Source organism: Macaca thibetana, chromosome 5 (genome assembly GCF_024542745.1).
Source record: "Macaca thibetana thibetana isolate TM-01 chromosome 5, ASM2454274v1, whole genome shotgun sequence".
Classification (NCBI taxonomy): Eukaryota; Metazoa; Chordata; class Mammalia; order Primates; family Cercopithecidae; genus Macaca; species Macaca thibetana.
Window position 1 is genome coordinate 145,693,997 of NC_065582.1, and position 18,799 is coordinate 145,712,795.

Below are 18,799 nucleotides of genomic sequence, written 5' to 3' on the forward strand. Positions count from 1 at the left end.
GTCTTTAAGTATTTTTGCGAAAGATAAAGAAATTAGTGATAGGATTAGTTCTTGGACCTTTACTGCCACAACTTTTTTCTCTCTGTTTTAGACTATATAAGTAGTAAATTTTAGATCTCTCAAAGTTGTGATTTTTAACAGCAAGTATGCAGTGACTAGCTCTGTGAATGACAAAAAAATTATTACCAGTAATGGTTAATGTCCCAAAAATGTAAGAAATTCAAGTTTATTCCCATAGAGTACAATGTTATATGCCAATTCAGTGTGTACACTTCTGTGCAGAAATAAAAACACTGGAATAAAGTTTTGCATTACATGTACTTACTATATACTCCACATTATGCATGCATTACAAGACTATGCACGTTTTACTTGTTTAACCGAAACTGCATGTATTGCACTAAGCAGGCAATTTAAAGGATTTTTGTTTTAAAGCAGTCAACTGTTGTTGAATTTTGGTTTATTTTCTGACTTTAAAACCCACCCCCAAAGTGAGTTAAAATTTCACACATGTAGCCGGGCATGGTGGCTCATGCCTGTAATCCCAGCACTTTGAGAGGCTGAGGCGGGCAGATCACGAGGTCGGGAGATCAAGACCATCCTGGCTAACACGGTGAAATCCTGTCTATACTAAAAATACAAAAAATTAGCCAGGCATGGTGGAGGGTGCCTGTAGTCCCAGCTACTCAGGAGGCTGAGGCAGGAGAATGGCATAAACCCGGGAGGCGGAGCTTGTAATGAGCTGAGATCACACCACTGCACTCCAGTCTGCAAGAGCGAGACTCCGTCTCAAAAAAAAAAAAAAAAAATTAAATTCACATATGTTCTCAAGTATGCTTTATTTTGCTTTTCTGAGCTACAAGCAACGAGAGGACTCAGGTTTTGCCTGCCAGCAGTTGACAGCCCCCTTTGTTTTTAGTTGCCATGTACATCAGAATGTTGGACACAAACTTCAAAAGAACCCTAATAATGTGGTGAGAATTGTCTTGTGGCATTAATTAATTTAGGCTATTTGAGTCAACTTCAAGAGAAGAGTCCAAAAAACATGGTATAGCGGTTTTGAGCCTCATTTTTAGAGGTGAACAGCTGATGCCAGCTCCATCACTTGCCTCTGGTGGGATCTTTGGCATGTTACCTAACCCTCTGCTTCCGTTTCTTAATCTGTAAAACTGACATAATAACTGTATCTTTTTCATAGGGTTGCTGGCGGTGATAAGTGAGATAATCCTTATCAAGTACCTACTTAGCACAATGCCTGGCACATAATAAGCATTCAATAAATGCTATATAGCGTTAATACTTCGGAAGGACCCGAGTCATCTGATAGAAGTACTTCATTTTATAGATCTGGAAATAAGGGTTAGTTCTCCAGGGGAAAATGTTTAAAACCTTAAAGTAAGAGGGAATCAGTATGTGTTTGTAGATAGATCTAATCCTGGAATGCAATGTCTACTTTAAAAGTATTCATCACTAATATAATCTTGTAGATTTTCGAGAGCATCTGCCGACAGTTTTTCTGACAGCCTTTCCTCTGCTTGGCAGGTTATGATGATGATTTCACTAATGTCAGAAAGATAATTTTCTATATAATTACAGTTTTTAGCTCCATTCTTGGACTCAGCCTACTATTTGTGAATGTTTTCACAAGAAATCAGCATAGGGCAGAGAAAGGATACAGAGGATGTGAACTACCAAAATTTACTGGGTACTTACTTAAGCCAGGTATACAAAGATCTCCAGGACACTGCTTTTGGTCCAGAAAGCTTACAGCCTAGTTGAGGAAACAAGCGTGGGTAAGAAAAAAAATAACAATAATAGCAGTGAGTATTTTTTTTTTTTTTGAAACAAGGTCTCACCAGTTGTCTCACAACTCACTGCAGCATTGAACTCCTGGGCTCAAGCAATCCTCTTGCTTCAGCCTCCCAAGTAACTAGGACTGCAGGCATCTGCCACCATGCCCGGTTAGTTTTTAAATTTTTTTGTGGAGATGGGGCTCTCACTATGTTGCCCAGGCTGGTCTTGAATTCTTGGCCTCAAGCAATCCGCCTGCCTAGGCGTCTGAAAGTGCTGGGATTTATAAGCGTGGACCACTGCATCTGGCCTTAATTAGCATTTACTGAACGCTTAGGATGTGCTAGACACTAAGCAAAGCAAACAAGCAGCCTATGATACCCCATTCTGTTGTCATAGTAATTGTCAGATTGATGGTAACCACAATTTACAGTCCAACAAGACAGTCAAATAGGCTTCCAGACATTAAGTATTGGTTCAAGATCATATAGGATTTAAGTGTCAAATGAGTTAAGAGGAAGAGATAACTCTGGGCCAAGGTCATAATTTTCAAAGTTGGGGTTTGGGGGTGGCTAGAACTCCCACTAGGGGAGTGTGGAAGGGGCCCACTATTTGAATCGGATGGAGACCAGGGATGATAAATGTCTTGCAGTACTTAGGACTACCCTGTACAACAAAGATTGTCTTACTCTGCAGAGCTTTTAAATACCCTAGCAAATATTCATGTAGTTAAAGACATTTTTGTATAATTATCTGACCCTAGAAATTCTAAACTTGGTTTTAATATACACTGTGTGTTCCAGAAGTGAAAACTCCTTCTCATTTAAAGACAAGTGTATTTAATATTTTTTGGAATATTCCAAAGAGTTGTTCAGCATTTTGCAATTGATGTTATTGGCAGCAGTGCAAATCATGTCTGAGTTGTCAATACAACACATGCCTTTTTCAGTCTGCATTTATAGCTGTTGCACTAACAATGGTTCTACACATAGGTGAGTGTCTGATACCTGTTTGTTATGACTGCTGGAATAGTCATGCCAGAGAATTTGCTTATTGAAATGTTTCCCTCCTTTTATTCCCCCTTTTCTAGAATTTATGTGTTCAGATAGGTTATATTATCTGTGAATATCACTTTAGGATAATAAAGGGGTTATTATAAGCTATTTGTATAGAAAGGGAGTATTGGGTTTTATAGCATTTCACTGAGTTTCTAGGGAAGTAGCTATTTGAAGGTAAAGAGGATAAATGAGAGATTCTAGAATCAATTGGGTCTTAGATTGTTAGTGGTTGAAACAACTTAATTCTGGAGATTTTAGATAAGGTGGTGATTGTGACCAGAGCAATGTTTATCTGGCATCATAGATCTGCAATAGATCTGGGATGGTGTATGGGGAGGAATTAGACTGGCTGTCAGGGGAGGAGTTATGGGACTGTGCAGTACTATTTTAAAAATGGGTTGGACAAAGAGCTAGGCACATTGAGAAGGAGGAATTGGTCAGACTTGTTTGGTAGTATTTGGGGAACATAGGTAAAATGGAATTGTTTGTCTGATTTTTATTTAAATCTTTCGTTCCTCTTCAGAATTATTTAAAGGTACATAGCATATTTTACTGAATCAAATTACAAGAGGGCATTTTATCTATCTGTCTGTTTGTCTGTCTTCTGCTTAGTGGTGCTTTTGTGATTTGAGGTTGCAAGCTCTCTCTCTGGTCCTGTCAGATATTTATTGATCCCTAGTACCATTACCTGAAGGCACATCAGCATTAAGAATTTTTATTAACGGGACATGTGAAAACACTGCTAGAAGGAAACTATTGTTGCTAGACTGTTTCACTTAGGTAGCTTTATGCTTTGCCCCAAAAATCACAACTGTATTCTCAGTGCAGAACTTGTAGTGACCTGCCATTTGTCCCCAACAACTCTGAACTCAGTATGTGATTTTTATGGAAACAAGGGCTCTCCTCTCAATGCTGACAAAATCTCTAGCATTACAGCTGAAGTAGCATGTCCACCAGTCTTTGCTTTTATGGAAAAGTACATAATATTTTGATTAGGGTAAAGTTTTTTTGTTTTTCTGGTTTTTTTTTTGTTTGTTTGTTTTTTTTTTTTTTTTTTTTTTTTTTTTTTTTTTTAAGACAGAGTCCTACTCTGTCACCCAGGCTGGAGTACAGTGGCGTGATCTCGGCTCACTGCAACCTCTGCTTCCCGGGTTCAAGCAGTTCTCCTGCCTCAGCCGCCTGAGCAACTGGGACTATAGGCGTGTGCCACCACACTGGCTAATTTTTTTATTTTTTGTAGAGACGGAATTTTACCATATTGGCCAGGCTGGCCTTGAACTCTTGACCTCATAATCCACCCACCTCGGCCTCCCAAAGTGCTGTGGTTATAGGTGTGAGCCATTGCACCCGCCTAGGGTAAAGTTTTGAATCTGTCTACATTCTCTAGATCAGGGCTTCGCCAGTAGAAATAGAATGCAAGCCACGTATGTAATATAAAATTTTCTAGTACCACATTCTTTAAAAAGGTGAAATTATTTTTAACATGTTTTATTTAACTTAATATAACCAAACTATTATCGTTTCAACATGCAATCGATATTTTAAAATTATTAGACATTGTACATTTTTTCCACGCCAAGTATTCACAATCAGCATGCATTTTACGCTCACGGAAATCAACTTGGATGCAATATTCATTGGAAATACTTGACCTGTATTTAAATTTCATAAAATTTAGAGTTGAAGAAGTAGACTCACCTACCTAAGAAGTTCCAAACCTACTTAAATGTTTTCCAATAAGAGTCAAATATCAGCTTATAAATTTATATTTAAATTAATTGTAGTTAAATAAATTCAGTTGTCAGTTGCACTACTTTTTAAGTATTCAATAGCTTGTAGGTACTAGTAGATAGGGACTGTATTGGACAGCACAGTTGTATATTGTTCTTAAAAGCCATGCATTTGTATAGTGTTTTCCTATTTTCCAAGTGCTGCTTTGATATCTTCTCAGGTTATTGTTTATGTAGAATTAGTCCATGCCCCTAAGTTCCTCTCAGAAACTGTTTTATTAGATGAGATTCATTCATCAAAGATATAAGTGCCTAGGGGAAAAAGTTCTGCATGTTTGTGCCTCATCCCCAGGGCCAGGAAATGCCTTGCACATTCTAGGTGTTTGATAAGTGTTTATCTACCTAAATCCCAGTTGGTCCTCAAATTGCACCTTAAATTTGACTTTCTCAGGAAAGCATTTCCTGACCCTCCAGTCTGGCCTGTGGTTGTTTTGTTGCATTTTCTCTTATATCTAAGTTATTTTCCTCCAAAACTTATTTATGCTGTGAGTAACTTTGTGATTAATATCCATCTTTCCAACAACTAGGCTATAAGTTCCGTAAGAGGGGAAATGTGTTTTTTACTCACTAAAGTATCCCTTACTCCTAACATAATGCATGGCACATGGCAGGTATGAAATAAATATGGGTCAGATAGTAACTTAGGGCTATTTATAATATGAAGTCGTTAGCAGAATGTCTAATTCTTAACTTTATAGATGTTGGTTTGTTTGGTAAGGGAAACAGGAATATTTTATTTTAAGGATTATATACATTAAGGATAGTCATCCCTCGGTATTTGAGGCAGATTGGTTCCAAGACTCCCTTCAGATACCAAAATCTGGGGATGCTCAAGCCCCTTAAATAAAGTGGGGTAGTGTTTGCATAGAATCGATGCAACATCCTCTTGTATACTTTTTATTTTTTAATTTTTTTTTAGAGATAGGGTCTCACTCTGTTGTCCAGGCTGGAATACAGTGGTGCAATCATAGCTTACTGCAGCCTTGACTTCCTGGGCTCAAGTGATCCTCCCACCTCAGCATGCTGAGTAGCTGGGATACAAGTGTGTGCCACCCCACCCAGCTAATTTTTGTATGTTTTGTAGAGACAGGGTCTCACTCTGTTGCCCAGGCTGGTCTCAAACTCCTGGGCTCAGGTGGTCCGTCCCCCTCCATCTCACAGTGTGCATGAGCCGCTGTACCTGCCCCTTCCGTATACCTTAAATCACCTCTAGATTACTGATAATACAATATAAATGCTATGTAAATAGTTTTGCTGTACTGTACTGTTTAAGCAATAATGACAAGGATAAAAAAGTCTGTACATGTTCAGTACAGAGGCAACCATCACAGGCCTAACTTTCTGATCCTCACTTGGATGTATGCATGGATGTGGAACCCGAGGATACAGAGGGCCAACTGTATGCAGATTCTTAGTTTTTGTGCAAGCCTTTTCAGAATGCTCACACTAGTATGCCTTTTTTTTTTTTTTTTTTTAACTTTCTCTTTACTGGTCTTCATTTTCTTGAGTAGCTATTCATCTCTTTCTCTGCATAGCATTTAAAGTGCACTGAAGACAAAAACTAAAATTTAAGAAAAGGAAAATGGAATTGTGAAATATGTTTAAGGAACTGAGCAGAAAGTTATAGGGCAAAGACAGAGGAACACAGAGGAGGCATCACTTGCTGTTTCAGGACATTTTCGAATAAACCCACCCTTTTCATTATACCAGAGTAATGAGCCTTACCCACAGTTTGTGAAAATATAATTAAAAATGTATCTTGGCTCAGTAGACCAGGTTCTCAGGTCATTATCAGAATCATAAAGTTGGAAGTGATGCCCATTAAAGGTTTCTAGTTTGGAAAGGTTAGATTAGAATTAAGTTTTTACAAATATAAAGGTTTTTCAATTTAAGTTATGCTTTAGAAAACCTCTAGCATTTGATTATTTTTCTTTTAACTTTTCATAGAAGTGTAATACGCATACAGAAATGTGCACGTAAGAGTACAGCCTGATGAATTTCCACATCTTGATGAAAAAAACATGACATTCCCAGTGTCCCAGAAGCAACCCTCTTGCTACTTCCCTACCCCACCCCCAATAATCCTGATATCAATCAGTTTTTCCTGTTTTTGTACTTCATATAAATAGAATCATACAGTATCTGTATTTGACTTAGTATAACATATTATCATCCTGAGTGACATTCCTGATAGCAACTCATTGAAAACAAGGTCCATTTTCAGTTTTCCTTGTTATGTATCATTTTGGTAAACTGGCAGCTTCCAATGTTTCTAGATCTTTATATTCCTTTAAGAAATTTTCCATGTAAATGCATGTGCATCTGAGTATATGCCTAGGTGTGTGTGTGCACATGTATTTATATGTGTATGCTTTTTAAAAATGTTACTTAAGTTAGATCATGCTTTGCTATGCATATTAGTCACCTCTTGGTGATCCATCTCAAAACCCTTTCTGGCTGGGCCTGGTGGCTTACGCCTGTAATCCCAGCACTTTGGGAGGCCAAGGTGGGCGGATCACTTTAGGTCAGGAGTTCAAGACCAACCTGGTCAACATGGGGAAACCCCGTTTCTACTAAAAATACAAAAATTAGCTGGGCGTGATGGTGCGTGCCTGTAATCCCAACTACTTGGGAGGCTGAGGCAGGAGAATCATTTGAACCCTGGAAGCGGAGGTTACAGTGAACTGAGATCATGCTGCTACTGCCCTCCAGCCTGGGCGACAGAGCCAGACTACATCTCAAAAAAAAAAAAAAAAAACCCAAAAAACCAGCAACCCCTTTTATATAGGCTCTTGTAGATCCACTTCATTTTTCTTAACGGCAGCATGATATTTCATTGTATGGATGTATCATCATCTAATGAACCAGCTGTGCACTGAAGAACAGCTAGGTGGTTACTGGCCTTTTGACTTTAGAAGAATAGAATCCACATGAGCTTGTCTGTGAAATAAATTATTAGAAGTGGAATTGCCAAGCAGTGGGATCCATGCATTCAAAACTTGCTCAGATATTTGTAAATGGCTCTCCAAAGAATTTTGCCAGCTTTTACTCCCACCAGCAAGGTTTGAAACTTCCTGTTTCCAGTATCCTGTCCTTAGATTGTGGTATTATCTGGCTTATTAATCTTTCCAGTCTGATATGGGAAATCCAGTTAGACATTGTTATTTAAATTGGTATTTTCTTAAGTTGTAAGTGCAGCTAGTGATTTATGTTTATTCAACATTTGTGTTTCTCTTGGGATTTGTTTCTTTCCTTATTCTCCTACAAGCTTGTTCATATTTTTCTTAATGGTTTCAGGGAACTCTTTCTATATGAAGGAAGTTAACCCTTTTATGTCATCTGTGGTGGTAATTTTTTCTTCGGTCTGTTTTTTGTTTTTATCGTGTTTATAGTCACATTTTTTCTAAACAGATGATTTTAATTTTTACGTGGCAAAATGTCCCAATTTTTTTTTTCTGTAGGGGTGCTGAATTGTGTGTGTGTGTGTGCACGTTTCATGAGAAAAAACATTGAACACTTGAAACAGAAAGGTAGGTTAGGCCTACCATGAAAAAAAAAACCCTCAATAAATGTTTGTGGGAAATGTGGCTGAGTGGGAATTCAAGTTTCAATCAAAAGTGGTGTGATGAACTATAAACGAACAAAAATGTGGACATTGTCTGCCAAAATTTGTTTAGTGTATGTAACAGCTTTTGGAGAGATTTTCACTGCTATGCTTTTCTTTTATGCTTTGTTATTTGGGGTTTTAATTTCTCAAATGATCCCTTTTTTTTAGATTTCAAATTATAACCTATTTCCTGCACCATTGCTGACGCCCAGTGATCCATGTCAGAAGTACTTCCAGGTCAGATACATTTTCACGTATTTCAATGCAGAGAAGCAGTTGAATATTCAAACTTAAAAAAAAAGAGATAATGTTTAATGTTAAACTTATGATTTGCTAAAATAACATGTTTTTGAATTTCATTGTTCTTCACTAATGTAATAGAAAAATGAATCTTTAAAATCAAGTAGAAGAATTAGTTGGACTTAACCATATTTGTGTAATAATTGCATGAATACTTATAATGTAAAAATATTTTAGTTGACTGTGACAGGAGCTTAAAAATGTCAAATTTTACCATCTAGCATTGTATATTACAACCTGGGTACTACTGAAATGTGAACAAAGGAGTAGGTGTTGGTGTTGAGTCTCTCAATCTGCATCTTATTAATAGCTTGTAGAGTTTGCTTAGACAGAAACCCCCCCCCACCCCCAATACTGAATATATTCTTCTCCTTGGGTCTAATCAGCAGATTAATTTCAGGTCTTAGGAAAACGACCTTAATTTTACTGTACGTCCCTTTTTTGGTCTCGTGATAGATGCTAGTCTACACACAACATGGTGTGGGATTTAATCCCTAGCCTCACAGTTACATAATAAGGAAAAAGCAATTGCAGTAACATTTCAAATTAAACATCATATAGGACTTCAAGTGACAGATAGATCTGGATAGATTTCATATTTATTAGGGCACATATTGCTCCGCAAGTTCTGAGTTTTTAAATAAGTAGATTTAAACCATTGGCAAATAGATACTAATGTCCCTAAATTCTAAACTTATTATTAAATATAATCAAGCTGCTGTCTCCTTTATATGACATTTTTCATGTTACATTTCAACAAAGAACTAAAATAAAACGTAGTAAACACTAAGCTCATAGAGGTATATGAAAGGCAAGAAATATTCTTTTATAAAAAGCAGCCAAAAACTATGACAAACCTAAGTTCACAAAGGAAAGTCAGTGTCTTAGAGCTGATTTTTAGAAGCCATCTAATCATAACAGTGTGATGATTTGGGGAGGGTATGGATTTTGTCAATGCATATTTTGTCAAAACATATTGAATAGATATGTTAGTTATGGAAAAATCAAGAAAAATACATATGTTCTTTAGAAAATAGATTTTAAATGTTGAGAATAATTCCCTTTAGGGATCCTTTAACTTTTAAAATCATATTTTTATAAGATAGATTATTAATAGATAAGATTATTATTATAGTCTTATCTTCAAGGTACACTAGTATGAAAACAGTAAAATAAAGCTGGCAAGTGTATAAAATGAAATGTATTCCTCTAAGTGAAGGTAGACTAATAAAATAACTTCTAGAAATTTCCTGTTCTTGATACATTTTGTTATGCTGATGTTTTCATTGTTCATGGTGGTGCTCAAACAGCTTTATTCTTTGGCGGTTATGTAAGAGATACTGAAACAGTTATCTAGCCTGGTTTTTAAATAACAGCTACTAGTCTCATGCATCGGTATGACATATAACACATTTTACAAGGAAAGAGGTATTCTTAGTTCAGTGGAAAATCCTATTCCAGCCATTTTTTCACTTGAAAATTCAAATAGCGACTGGTGAGAGAGGGTCTGGACTAGTAAGTGGAGTTAGGTTTGCCTTCAGCTCCTTTTTCTAACTCTAGGGAGCTGTGACTACAGGGACATCTTTTAAAAACAAACATGCCAGAATTTATTTATTTATATATTTATTTATTTGTTTAAATTTGTTTTGAGACAGAGTCTTGCTCTGACACCCAGGCTGGAGTGCAGTGGCACAATCTTGGTTCACTGCAACCTTTGTCTCCCAGGTTCAAGCGATTCTCCTGCCTCAGGCTCCCGAGTAGCTGGGATTACAGGCATGTGCCATGACGCCCGGCTAATTTTTGTAATTTTAGTAGAGACACGGGTTTCGCCACGTTGACCAGGCTGGTTTTGAACTCCTGGCCTCAAGTGATCTGCCAGCCTCAGCCTCCCAAAGTACTAGGATTACAGGCGTGAGTCACCATGCCCAGCCAAACATACCAGAATTTATACCATCATCTGCCTTTGAAATTCCTGTTGACCCTTCAGGATTCAGCTCCGGAGTCCCTTCTGAGCAGGTCTTAGACCATGATATCAAGTAATTACCCTATTTCAAGGATCCTGTTATTGTTTAACTTTTTTTCCCTTTCAGAATAGATTTGGAGCCCAGCTTATCAGTAACTCAAGAAAATATGTGACATTTCTTTATAGCTCACCTACTTTTTTTTTCACCTGAACCAATATTCCAAAGCTGGATCATCATCAGGCTTGCCCATAAAAGTCTAGAGCTCTATTAAAAAAAAAAAATTATCTTTGAAAGTCACTGAGACTTTACTAAAGAATGGAAACAGCTTAGAAATTGAGCAGGGAAGAGAGCTAGATGTGGTGGTGCATACCTGTAGCCCCAGCTACTTGGGAGTCTGAGGCAGCAGGAGAATCGCTTGAGCCCAGGAATTTGAGGCTGTAGTGCATGATGACTGTGCCTGTGAATGCACTCCAGCCTGAGCAACATAGTGAGACCCTGTCCCTTAAATTAAAAAAGAAATTGAGCAGAGAAAATGTCCTTGGAATATAATTTCTAAAGTTGACTATTCCGAAGGTCTTAATTCTTACTTGAATACACACATTCTGCTTGTGCTTCCTAAATAACTGATCATCACATCTGCCAGGTGTGATGTTGGGAATGGCAAGCGTTCCCCCATCTGGAGTGCCTTTTTCTTTCTTGTCTGCTGCTGGGCTCCTTTCCACCCTTCAAGATCCAACTCAGCTCTTTTTTTCTTTTTTTTTGAGGCAAAGTCTAGCTCTGTTGCCCAGGCTAGAGTTCAGTGGTACGATCTTGGCTCACTGCAACTTTTGCCTCCTGGGTTCAAGTGATTCTCCTGCCTCAGGCTCCCGAGTAGCTAGGGCTACTCGGTACAGGTGCGTGCCACCATGCCCGGCTAATTTTTTGTATTTTTAGTAGAGACGGGATTTCACTGTGTTAGCCGGGATGGCCTTGATCTCTGCACCTCGTGGTCCGCCTGCCTCAGCCTCCCAAAGTGCTGGGATTACAGGCGTGAGCCACCGCGCCCGGTCAGCTCTTCTTTTTGTGGGAAGCCTTCCTTGAACCTCTCTCCTCATCCCTAACATGGTGTTCCATAAGACCCTCTGCCAACTTCAGCCATTGTTAGTTTGTGTAATAACATATCCTTTCTCACTGCCAAATCTGATTTTCTTTTTTAGAAAATAACATTTCTTATTTTTTTATAATCAACAAATAAAACATGTATATGTTTATTGTGTACAACATGTTGTTTTGAAATGTGTATACATTGTGGAATGGCTAAATCAAGCTCATTAAGATTGAGTTTGTTGAGAGGTATGTGATACATTTGTCTTGAATCAGTTCCACTTAAAACATTGAACTGAGTGAGTCCTCAGGCAGTTAAGTTTAATGGGACACAAGAAACCCTCAAGTGGGTAAGATCTGGCTGTTGAAATCACCCCTGTATCTGACACTCTGCATCAGCAGTGTGACATTGTTCTTCTAGTTAGAACATTCTGAGGCTCAAATCCTGCCATCTCCCTGGCCCGGTGACCCAAGCTGCCTTATTGATAACTTTTGCCTCTTTTGTTCACAGAGTTCTTATCATTTTTGTCACATTGAAGGTTTCCTTTCATGAGTAGTTTCATGAAGCCAGCTTTATTTAGCCTCTCCCTCCTAAAAGGAAAAGAAAAATCAGAGTTTATTTCATTTCCTTAATACTTTGTGGTCTAGTTCAAAAGGTGACATTCTTCAGGGTAGAAGTTTCACCATTAACTCCTCGGTGGAAATGAAATTGTATAGCAGAAAAATAAAAATGAAGAAAATGTGAAGTTTCATTCAAGAATGGGGCAAACATTGGACTTCTTTGGGCCCATTTATCAACCCTGGGCCCATTTGTCAGTTTCCAATTTTATAAGCATGTCGTGGGAGTAAAGGGAGAGCAGCAGGTTATTGAAGAGAGAAGTTCTTGTCATTACTGACAAACTCTTTCTTGACAAAAGGCTAAAGGTCTTAGGAAAGGGAAAAGGAGCAGGGGGAAAGCCAGGTTTAACTATAGGATGCAGCACAGGTTTGTATTAGGATGTGGTCTAAGTTACAGGGCCAGTCAGCCTGGTTGTATCTGTGCTGGGGCCTTTGTGGCTGGGATGGAGAGAAGCTGTGCAAGTCATGAAATTAAAGTGATCCTGGCTTATCCAATTTTGCTTAGGTTTCATAAAAAATACTTTGTGTATTAATGAGGGCTCTTTTAGTTGCAAAACAGAGAAAACCCAGCTCCAAGTGGCTTAGGCAAAATAAATACATAAATCTGTTTACCTGAGAAGTCCAGCAGTATCATATTTCAGGCATGTCTTATTTTAGGGATTCAGTCATTAGGGCTTGCTCACTTTCTCTCTGTCTCTTGGCTTCGCTTTCTTTGGTAGAGTCATGCTGGGGCAGGTTATCTCTTCATAAGGACCCCTTGAAGCTCTAGGCTTGCATCTTTTAGTTCAAGAAAAAGAGAAAAGAGAGCACCACTATTATCCTTCTGGCAAGTCTCATGGTTGGCTGGCTTCATGTGGGTCATACGCTTTTCCTTGAACCAGCCACTAGAGCCATGGGAATTTGCTACTGTGATTGGCTGTGCCTTGGCCATGTGCCCCCTGAAATAAGGGGTACAATCATCTCTGCCTGAAACACATGGGCCTAACCCCTAGAGTTTATGCTCTATGGGTATCTTTACTTTGTTGGTTTTGTTCACTGCTATATCCTCAGCACTTATAAGCATATCTGGCATGATGTAGTGAACAAAAAATATCTGTTGAATGATTGAATGGGTGTGGGGGAAGGCTGAGTCCCCAAGAAAATTTGTGAGGCTTTTAACAGATAAGGAGGAAACACATGCCAGGCTATAATAGATGTTTCTTCATCGTGCATGCAGGAGAGCAACGACAGCAGTAATATTAGCTCTTGTCACACTCTTAAATCTGAAGTTATACCCATCTCTGGAATAGGAATCGATCCTCTTGAATTGATGTTGGAGCTTCGTAACATAGCATGATGAATAGATGTGGAGGGGATGGCAAAATCACTGGGGGCCCCATCCATCTGTCAGGAATCCAAGAGAACCACCTTTGTGCTAAAAACTAACCCTCGTTGTTACTGGTATTTTGCTTATTCATTCTTCATTTAGTTTTGCTTATTTTGTTCACTGCTGTGTTCTTGACCTTTAGGAGAGTGCCTGGTACATAGTAGGCTCTTGGTAAATATTTAATGAATGAATGAGGAAATGAATTAAGGAGTCAAAAAACATTTATTGTGTCTTCTTACATGCTAGACTTTATAATAAAAGGAACCGGAAGTTCTGGAAAATGAAAGGGAAATGAAAAGCATAGCCCCAGTGAAATATCGTTTCACACCAACTAGGATGGCTGTAGTAAAAAAGAGACAGTAACAAGTGTTGACAAGGATGTGGATAATTTAGAACCCTTATACACTGTTGGTGGGAATGGAAAATGGTACAGTGGCTTTTGTACTAAGTCGGTCTGGAAGTTCCTGAAAATGTTAAATATATATATACATAATGTGATATGTTTATAAAAATATAAAACAGTGTGTGTGTGTGTGTATACATACAAATGCAAGTTACTATTCTCAGCAGTTCCACTCCTGAGTACACACTCAAGACAATTGAAAATGTGCTACTGAAACACCAGGGGTTCAATCTAGGTCCTGCTGCTCACTGGACAGAAAGTTAGATCACTGAGAGGACGAGTATTGCTAAGGAAGAAGGCTTTAATCGGGTGCTGCAGCTGAGAAGACAGGAAAGGAGCTCAGTCTCAAATCCATCTCCCTGACCAACTAAAACTAAGGGTTTATATAGCAGGGAAGAAACGTAGCAAAGTGTACCAAACAGGATCTAGGTAGGATCAAGGGAGCAGTTAGGATGAATGAGGGGTCCAGCATCTCATTGTCTGGATGCAGTGATCTGGTGAGTTTCAGTTATTTGGTACTTTTTTTTTCTGAGAGACCTGAAGATCATTTCCGGATGAAGGATCTCAGATAAAACAAATATAAATTTATTTTAAGACCAGAAGGGTCAATTTCTATGTTTATCAAAAAAAGCTATCTGTGGGACTATTGGGTCAGTTTTACATGCCCATACAAAAAAAATCTTGTATATGAGTGTTAACTCATAATAGCTAAAAAGTGAAAACAACCTAAATGTCCGTTAACTAATGAACAAATAAAAAGTGGTATGTCCATACAATGGAATATTGTCCAGCCATAAAAAGGAATGAAGTACTGATACATGCTACAACATGGATGAACCTTGAAGATACAGTAAATGAGAGAAGCCAGTAACAAAAGATCTCATATTATATGATTCTGTTTATATGAAATGTCTGTCATCACCAAGTTCACATAAACAAAGTAGTGTTTGCAGGGGTTAGAGGGAGGGACGAATGGGGCGTGACTGTTAATTGGTACAGGATTTCTTTTTGGGTGATAAAAATGTTCTCGAATTAGATAGTATTAATGGACGCACAACTCTGAGAGTATACTAAATAGCACTGAATTGTGTACTTTAAAATATGGTATATAAATGTATGATATAAAAATTTTTTAATGTTTATTTTAGGTTCAGGGGTACATGTGAAGGTTTGTTACATAGGTAAACACATGTCACGGGGGTTTGTTGTTCAGATTATTTCATCACCTGGGTATTAAGCTCAGTACCCGATAGTTATCTTTTATGCTCCTCTCCCTCCTCCCACACTCCACACTCTAGTATCTGTTGTTTCCTTCTTTGTGTTTGCAAGTTCTTATCATTTAGCTCCCACTTGTAAGAGAAAACGTGTTATTTGATTTTCTGTTCCTGCATTAGTTTTCTAAGGATAATAACCTCCAGCTCCATCCATGTTCCTGCAAAAGACATTATCTTATGCTTTTTTTAAATGATGGCGTAGTATTCCATGGTATATATGTACCACATTTTCTTTTTTTTCTTTTTTTCTTCTTTTTTTTTTTTTTTTGGAGTTGGAGTCTTGCTCTTTTGCCCAGGCTGGAGTGAAGTGGCACGATCTTGGCTCACTGCAACCTCCACCCCCCAACTCCCAACCCTCACCCCCCTGGCTTCAAGCGATTCTCTGGCTTCAGCCTCTCAGCCTCCCAAGAAGCTGGTATTATAGGTGTCTGCCACCACACCCAGCTAATTTTTGTATTTTTAGTAGAGACAGGGTTTCACCATGTCGGCCAGGCTGGTCTCGAACTCCTGATCTGAGAAGATCCACCCACCTCAGCCTCCCAAAGTGCTAAGATTACAGGCATGAGCCACCATGACTGGCCCACATTTTCTTTATCCAGTTTGTCATTAATGGACATATAGGTTGATTCCATGTCTTTGCTGTTGTGAATAGTGCTGCGGTGAACATTCATGTGTATGTGTGTTTATGATAGCATGATTTATATTCCTCTGGGTATGTACCCAGTAATGGGACTCCTGGGTTGAATGGTAGTTCTGCTTTTAGCTTTTTGAGAAATTGCCACACTGCTTTCCACAACAGTTGAACTGATTTACACTCCCACTAACAGTGTATAAGTGTTCCCTTTTCTCCGTGACCTTGCCAGCATCTATGATTTTTTGACTTTTTAGTAATAGCCATTCTGATTTGATATGCGTTTCTTTAATGATCAGTGATATTGAGCTTTTTTTCATAAGCTTGTTGGCCAAATGAATGTCTTCTTTTCAGAAGTGTCTGTTTATGTCCTTTGCTCGCTTTTTAATGGACTTGTTTGTTTTTCTCTTGTAAATTTGTTTAATTAAGTTCCTTTCAGTGTTGTGGGAATGAAGGAGGACCAGAGAGACCACAGTAAAACAGGAGGATTTTTATTGAGTGCACTCAGACCTAGCGGATTAACATCCAAAAACTGGGTCTGGAACAAAGACAGCACTAGAATTTTAGACACACTTCTAAAAGGGGGTGGGCTAGCCTGAAACAAGTTTACAGTGGTACAAATCATAGTGGCGTGACAGCAAAGATACAGAGGCGGAACAAAGGCAGTTAATTAAATTGCGACAGGTTCTTCATAACTCAGGATTACATGTGACTCTTCCTGTGTGGTCCAGATGGCTGTTATCGAGGCTTGCTCTAGTGCCTTGCACAGGCTTATCTTTTAACCTTCGCTGTGGCGCCTAGATGACTGCAGCCCAGGCCTGCTTAGGCATGTCTTATAATCTTCACTGTGCTGCTTAGAATACTCAACAGAATACTCAAAGTTACTAGAAAACAGGAATCTATAAACTATAAAGTTTACTCATAGAGGAATGGAAAATTTGATTTCTTCTCCCTATGTTGAGGGAGTGCTGGGAGAGTCTCCAGAGCACATTCCTTTGAGCTCTGGCCTCTTAGATAATATTGAGACTTCACCTGGGTCCAGGCTTTGCCTGTTTCTGCCTTTGGGATGAGTCACCCTAATATAGAAAGCTTGTTTTTCTCTTTTTAATTTTATTTTTCTTTCTTTCTTTAATTTCCTCCCTCAGTAAGTGCTGGCTATTAGACCTTTGTCAGATGCATAGTTTGAAGATTTTTTCTCCCATTCTGTAGGTTGTCTGTTTACTCTGTTGATAGTTTCTTTTGCTATGCAGAAGCTCATGAGTTTAATTAGATCCTACTTGTCAATTTTTGCTTTTGCTGTGATTGCTTTTGGTGTCTTTGTCATGAAATCTTGACCCATTCCTTTGTGCAGGATGGTACTGCTTAGGCTGTCATCCAGGCTTTTTTATAGTTTGGGGTTTTACATTTAAGTCTTTAATTCATCTTGATTTGATTTTTGTATACACAATAAGGAAAGGGTCCAGCTTCAATCTTTTGCATATGGCTAGCCAGTTATTTCAGTACCATTTATTGAATAGGGAGTCTTTTCCCCATTGCTGTTTTTTGTCAGCTTTGTTGAAGATCAGATGGTCATAGATGTATGGCTTTATTTCCGGGCTCTCTATTCTGTCCCATCGGTCTATATTCCTGTTTTTGTACCAGTACCATGCTGGTTTGAGTACTGAAGCCCTGTAGTATCATTTGAAGTTGGGTAACATGACGCTTCCAGCTTTGTTCTTTTTGCTTGGGATTGCCTTGGTTAATCTGACTCTTTTTCTTGGTTCCATATGAATTTTGAAATAATTTTCTTTAGCTCTGTGAAGAATGTTGATAGTTTGATAGGAATAGTATTGAATCTGTAAATTGCTTTGGGCAGAGTAGCCATTTTAATGATACTAATTCTTCCTACCCATGAGCATAGGATGTTTTTCCATTTGTTTGTGTCTTTGATTTCTTTGAGCCGTGTTTCATAATTCTCATTGTAGAGATCTTTCTCCTCCCTGGGTAGCTGTATTCCTAGGTGTTTTATTCTTTTTGTAGCAATTGTGAATGAGATTGCCTTTCTGATTTGGCTCTCTGCTTGGCTGCTGTTAGTGGATAAGGATGCTAGTGATTTTTGTACACTGATTTTGTATCCTGAAACTTTGCTTAAGTTGTTTATGAGCTGAAGGAGCTTTTGGGCTGAATCTGTGGGGTTTTCTAGATATAGTATATAAATTATATCTCAATAAAGCTGTTATTTTAAAAAATGAATGGGATAGTCACTTTCCTCAAGGCATTTGCAATTTAGAAGAAGACATAGACATAGGATCTAATCATAGAAGTCTGCAACTTCTTATCTACTGAGGAAGTATGCAAGAACTGCTGACTCATGCCCCCATATTTAACAATATGCCCGATGCTTTTCAGATCAAAAAATGGAGAACTTTGAGCTGATAGGATTGCAACTGATGAACAGTCATGTTTGACAGGGAAGTACCCCATTCTGCTCTAGGTTACAAAACATATGCCTTTGACTCTAAATAGTCCTTGTTCTTTTGGAAGTCATGATAGAGTTGAGTAAGAATTTATTTGAGCCAAGACTGAGGAGCAAGATAAATTGGTCTATACATTATATTAAAGGATTTTATTTTAACTCTTGCTCAGATGCTACGTGGGGTAAAAGCTGAGATAACTAACTAACCATTGATCGCCCTTTCCCTGTCTGATATGAGTCCCTTTTTCAAGGAAAGGAAAGATGAATTTCCTGTTGACTTAACTATTAATAACAGTGGTTTCCTTTCAGTGTTTTAATAAGAAACTCTCAGAAATTCTGCGTAGACATTTTATGTCAACATTTCTTGAGATGTTAATGAAACACTTGCCTTTCCCATTTTACTCGAGGATTTATTCTTCAAACGTTTATGACTGCTTACTGTGGGCTAGGCTTCTGTGC

General features: G+C 38.3%; 1 protein-coding gene across 8 annotated transcripts in view; it reads left to right on the forward strand.

Annotated features, from left to right (window-relative positions):
- Window positions 1-18,799, forward strand: part of APBB2 (amyloid beta precursor protein binding family B member 2) — a 410,008-nt gene that overhangs the window by 177,533 nt on the left and 213,676 nt on the right. For 2 of the 8 annotated variants that reach the window (XM_050790343.1, XM_050790344.1), the window contains exon 2: window positions 8,415-8,483. The exons of the other annotated variants lie outside the window; for them this stretch is intronic. In XM_050790343.1, the coding sequence (XP_050646300.1) occupies window positions 8,465-8,483 (19 nt within the window). In that variant the 5' untranslated portion in view covers window positions 8,415-8,464. The remainder of the gene's footprint in view (window positions 1-8,414; window positions 8,484-18,799) is intronic. 8 annotated transcript variants of the gene reach the window in all.